The sequence below is a fragment of the Lathyrus oleraceus genome, chromosome 2 (genome assembly GCF_024323335.1).
Source record: "Lathyrus oleraceus cultivar Zhongwan6 chromosome 2, CAAS_Psat_ZW6_1.0, whole genome shotgun sequence".
NCBI classification, from domain to species: Eukaryota; Viridiplantae; Streptophyta; class Magnoliopsida; order Fabales; family Fabaceae; genus Lathyrus; species Lathyrus oleraceus.
The window spans coordinates 24,851,181-24,857,373 of record NC_066580.1 but is presented as its reverse complement, the minus strand read 5'-3'; the positions used below and the strand labels follow the sequence as shown (position 1 = coordinate 24,857,373).

At 33.4% G+C, this 6,193-nt stretch overlaps 1 protein-coding gene across 1 annotated transcript; it reads right to left on the bottom strand.

Annotated features, from left to right (window-relative positions):
• Positions 1–2,509: 2,509 nt before the first annotated feature.
• On the bottom strand, positions 2,510–5,919 carry LOC127117822 (leucine-rich repeat receptor-like serine/threonine-protein kinase BAM3). Its single transcript, XM_051047936.1, has 2 exons — positions 3,303–5,919; positions 2,510–3,052 (listed from the first exon to the last, which is right to left on the bottom strand). Exons 1-2 carry the CDS (start codon positions 5,875–5,877, stop codon positions 2,718–2,720), a joined length of 2,910 nt encoding a protein of 969 aa, XP_050903893.1. The 5' UTR covers positions 5,878–5,919; the 3' UTR covers positions 2,510–2,717.
• Between the last annotated feature and the right edge of the window lie 274 nt (positions 5,920–6,193).

Sequence of the window (6,193 nt, the reverse complement as noted above, 5' to 3'; positions counted from 1 at the left end):
TCTCTTCTTTGACCTTAACTTTCTTTTCCGAGCTTACTTCGCTTGCAGTAAGCCGTTTCAGTTCATTCTCATGTTCTTCCAGCTTTCCAAATAGTTTTGTGATATTCAAATTATTAAGATCATTTGATTCTTTGATGGTTGTAACCTTTGGTTGGAATTCCTTGCATATAGATCTTAAAATATTGTTAGCACAATCTTTGTTAGAAAATGACTTTTCCAAACTGTCTAACTTGTTGATTAAATGGAGAAAACTAGTCTGCATGGATTCCAAGGTTTCATCGGGTTCCATACAGAAAAATTCATACTCCTCTGTCAACATATTGATCCTAGAATCCTTATCGTCTCTAGTTCCCTCGTAAAGGACTTAAAGAGAATTCCACATTGTTTGTGCACTCTTATGATATGAAATAGATTAATATACTTTAACACTTAACACATAGATAGGTATATTTCTCGCCTTCAAATCATATGATGCCTTTTTGGTTTCGTCGTCTCGTTAATATTTTGAGAGTGTAATAAAATTATCTTCTTTTTTTCTGGGAATAAAAGGTTCGTTAGTGATTTCTACCCATAGATGTAGATGTTTGCATAAAGACATTAAGTATACATATATATTTTCTTTCCAATAAACATAATTTTTTTACTTTGAAAATTGGTGCTCTACTATGCACTCCCTTTGGATCATGTCACCCATATTCTCAAACTTTTAAGTCGCTTAGACATGATCAAAAGACCAACTCTGAGGTAAATTATTGAACGAGATTATGGATAATACAACAGTTTAGAGAGAGGGGGGGTGGGGAGGTTGAATAAACCTCTCAATTAAAATGACCAATTGAAAAAAATTGTTTTGAAAAAGGTTTTATCAGTTTGAAAAGTGGAAGATTGTTTGCGTGGTAGAAGAAAGTTTGCATATAGAGTGAGCATGCTTATCGATTGAAATATACACAGAACATATTAACCAATACACAACACAATAAATATCAAATCAATAATCTAACCAAAGAGTAAACAATGTATTATATACTCTATCATATACTAAACAACTCCAAGAATTTCACATTGTCATCATCGACAATCATATACTCTATCATGAAGAATATATTCCACTAGAATCTAAACCACTCGAAGAGTTTCATATGTCAAAAATCAGGTTGAAAATTTATTGTGCAACTTCCATGTTGACAGGAAGTTCTTCAACCACCGACATAATCTTATAGTACACATTGCATCAATGTCAATCAATATGTACTAACCACTAACCAACACATTATATAATCTTGATTGTATCAACACATATTTGAATTGAACTTTCCACAAGTCAAAAACAATTCTTCCATCAATTTTCTTTAGCCCAAACTGCATAGCAGCACTTTTGACTATAACTCAATAACTCTTTCACAACATCACCATTCTTTTATGATGGGGAAGATCAGACAAAACTACAACCACAAAGTATACAAAAAAACTCCTATACCAGAATCAAACCAAAAACTCTAATACCAGTTGTTAGGAAAAACCGGCATAGAGAAAAAAAAAATAGAATCACAACACAAATATATAACGTGAAAACTCCAAAACCGAAGAAAAACCACAATCATTATCAAATGACATCTAGAAAATAATATTTAGTGAAAATTATTACAACACATAATTTATCCTCAATCACCTCAGGCCCCCAATACACACACACCCTCAAAACAAATATTTAACTACATATCACAATACTTTAACACAAGAGTATAAGAGAACAAAATAGTCGAATACAAGCTTAAAGCGATTTTGAATGATGCATCTTATAATGAAGAACTTGAATCAATTATATAGCTTTGAATTCCTTTTTTTTTTTTTACAAAACTAAGTGATACAAGAATTTTTTAATATGTATATCTTCAACCAACTCCAACAAACTCTCCCACAGTTAAATGGTCTAAATAAGCTGGATGAAATATTTGGCCGATTTCAATAATCCAGTTTTAGCGAGTCAATCCTGACTCATATGATTGAAGGAACATTCATGACTAATTAAGATATTAGATACGCGAATCTGGGTAATCAATCATGATTATCAATAATTATTTAGAGCAAGATAAATCACATTAAATGACATCAATTGAACATTCCTATAAGATGAGTCAAAATCACTATATAAGGGGAGAATCACAAGAAGAAAAGACACTCATAATTTTACAGAGAAAAATAACCTAACTCTTATCAATTAGTGTATCTTATATGTAAAGACAAACACATCAAACTTAATTCCTAATTTAAGTAATGATTATTACCTCTCAAAATTAAAAGTTAGTCTTAAAATAATTCTATGACCAAAAAAAAATTAGAATGATGTGAATTAATCTGATGATCATGTGATTTAAAACGAATAAGATTAACAACTTGTTCCTCTAATTGTAACTATAACTTTTTAGTCTTTTCTTTACTTGGCCTAGGTTATGAATTTTAAAAAACAGAAGAAGAAAATATCTTCTTTTCCAACCAAGAATCATTGACATGACTATAGAATTTGGCTCACACTACTTGAAGTTTTTTTTATGATATAGAGTTTCTAATGCATACAAAATCTTCAAAACTCAAATAACAAGCTACTTACAAAAATTGACACCTACAACATCAACACATGCATCCATGCAAGACACATCTTAATCATTCTTTATTTCTTATTCTATAATAACTATTTTCTTAAAGACACACTCACTTCACTACACATGAAAGATATTTGGTTGCTTTACTTGTGCTAGCATCTCAACAACTTCCCTCATAGTTGGTCTTTCCACACTTTGCTCTTCAACACAACACATAGCCACAAAGAATATATGCATTGCTTCCTCTATAGGAATTTGATGTAACCTTCCATCAAGAATCTTCACCACACTTTCTTTGTTCCAATCAGTTTGTAACTTTGTCCATTGAACAATATCCACTCCATCTTCACCAAAATCTTCCACTGGTCTTCTCCCTGTCAATAGCTCTAGTAGCACCACTCCAAAGCTATATACATCACTCTTCTCATCCACTTTCAATGTGTATGCATATTCTGTTAACATAATTCAAAATCAGTATAGCATAATCGATTCCTATCATAATTTTAACTATTAGTCCGTCTTTGAAAGCGTGCAAGACAGATTACTACACACAGTCTAAAATTTGTCACAGTTAAACTGTCTTTGGTTAAATAAGATCTGTCAGTGTTTTGTCATGGTTAAACAGAGACTAACCTACTCAGGACTTTCAAAAACTTGAGACAACTCTGATAAATATATACTCAATATCAAAATTAAAAGTACCTGGAGCAATGTATCCGTAAGAACCAACAATAGAAGACATGCATTCAGAAGTTCCACCATTATTCTCTTGCAACAAAAACTTAGCAAGTCCAAAATCAGCAACATGAGCTTCAAATTCAGAATCCAACAAAATGTTATTTGACTTAACATCTCTATGAACTATCAAAGGACAACAATCATGGTGCAAATAGCAAAGTCCTTGAGCAGCTTCACTTGCTATTTTCACCCTAACTTTCCACTCAAGAAACCCCCCTCTTTTTCCATGCAACACTTCACCTAAACTACCATTTGTCATATACTCATAAACAAGCAAATTTGTGTCTCCATTTGAACAAAATGCCAACAACTTCACAATGTATCTATGCCTTATTCTACCAAGTGTTTTTATTTCAGCTGATAAACCATTATCATAAGAACTACCTTTGTTAACTCCTAACAACTTTTTCACAGCTACTTTTTCTCCATTCGGCATTGTTCCTCCATATACAACACCTGCTCCACCTCTTCCTATGATGTTACTCTCTTTTACACAACCTAAGATGTCTTCACTTCCATATTCAATCTTCTGAAATGCTGTTAACTTCCATGAATTCGAGTCCTTTCGAATTCCTTTTCGACTTTTGGTTATAGCAAACGTTGCGAAAACCAACGAACAAACCAAAAGTGCTAATGCAAATAGAAGCTTATACTTTACCAGAATTCCACGTTTCGTAGGGCCGTTTTCTTGATTCGGAGACTCGGATGTTTCTGATGAAGAACGGTTACATGGACTCGTTTCATATCCACATAACTTCGGATTACCAATAAAGGAAGTAGAATTGAACATCGAGAATTGTCCTATTTCAGGAATTGAGCCAGAGAAGTTGTTATGAGAGAAATCAGCAGAAGTTAAGCCCTTAATAGAACCAAGTTCCTTAGGGAGTGTTTGGTTTAGATTGTTCCATGACACATTAAGATAGTTAAGTATGTGAATCTGTGAAACCTGAATTGGAATAGGACCTGATAATTGATTCTGACTCAAATCTAAATAGGTAAGTGAAAAACATTCACCTATCTCAATAGGAATTTTTCCTGAAAAATTGTTGAAACTCATATCCAACCTTAGAATGTTCTTCAGCTTTCCTATATCTTGAGGAATTTCACCTGAGAATCTATTTCCATGAAGAAGCAGAATCTGCAAATTCGGAAAATATCCGATAGAACTCGGGAGAGATCCGGAAAAACGATTGTTCGACAGATTCATCTCTCTGAGTTTAGAACTGTTTGTGTTTGTGATTTCTTGCTGTGCAAGAAAACCACTGAGAAAATTGTTCTGTAGTTCAAGAAGTGAAATTTCAGGCAAATAGAGAAAACCATTCGGTATCGAACCTGTTAAATAGTTTCGTCCTAAACGAACTCTTTGAAGCGTGTAACATTCACCAAGTTCATTAGGCAAAGAACCAACCAGAAAATTGTTGAGTAAAATCAAAATCTTGAGCTTTTTTCCAATGCATAAAGATCTAGGAACTTGTCCGGCGAGCTTGTTCGTCGATAAATCAAGCTCGATCAATCTACCATTCTCTCCAAGCTTCGAAGGAATAGAACCCTCGAAACCGTTCTGCCAAAGCTTCAACACTTCCAAATTCGGTAACTCAGAAACAAAAGATGGAATCACACCATAGAGTTTGTTGATGAACAAATTCAAGAGTGTGAGTTCACGAAGATTCGAAAACTCATTCGGTATGTTTCCAATCAACTCGTTGTTCGACAAATCAAGAGATTTCAAACTAGTTAAATTCCCTAATTCCGAAGGAATCGAACCACTAAGTTGATTGGTCTGCAAGAAAAGTGTGTCTAGTTTGTAAAGTTCACCTAACTCATGTGGAATTTCACCTTTCAAACCACAGTTAGCAAGATCAAGATGAACCAAACTAACAAGATTACCAAAATCTTTTGGAATTCCACCTTCAAACTCATTGTAATAACCTAAAAAAAGATGTGTCAAACCACTAAGATTTCCAATCTCAAAAGGTATGAAGCCTCTCAAATCATTACCTGCAAGAGACAGATATTTCAAACTCATCATCTTTCCATATCTTGCAGGAATCTCTCCATGGAAAAAGTTTCCGCCGAGATTCAAGTACTTAAGACTATGCAACTCAGTGACTCCAAGAGGAAGTGAAGAATTGAACTCATTGTTGTAAGCATCAAAAGCCTCAAGCTCTTTGAGGTTTGAGAATTTCCAAGTAAGGTTTCCATTGAGCATGTTGTTAGATATGTTGAGGATTCTCAAGGTTGATAGCTTTGTGATGGAAGATGAGAAGGTTCCAGAAACATTCAAGTTTGATATGTCTAGTGACACAACAGAAGTGTTGTTTGTGTCACATTGGATGCCATACCATGTTGTACAAAGGGACATGTAGTTAGAGATGTTCCATGTTTTTAAGGATGTTTTGGAATGGAAATCTTGTTTGAGAGAAACTAAGATAGAAGCTTGTGTTTTCAAAGACAATGGAAGTGATGAAGAAAGAGAAAGAGTAGAGAAAAGAAAGAGGGTGTAGAGAAGAAAGGTGAAAGAAGACATAGGAATATTCATTGTTTGTGAAAGTGTGAATATGCAAAGAGAGAGTGAGACTATTGTTTTTCTTTTATGTTTAGCTTTTAGAAAGCAAAAGCAAAAGCATAGTGTTTGGATAAAAATGCATGGCCAACAAGACTGTTTTATAAGCATGTTAATTTTCATTTTTAATTTTAATTTGGTTTAAACTTTTGTTTATTTATTACTATATTATGTTGGTTTTTGAGCCCTTAAGCTTTATTTAATTTATGTGAAGAGAATCATATGTGTGTATTTGATTTCATGGTTGAAGTACCTTCACTTAAAGAATTGGTTAATGTTTTCTAGTAGAATT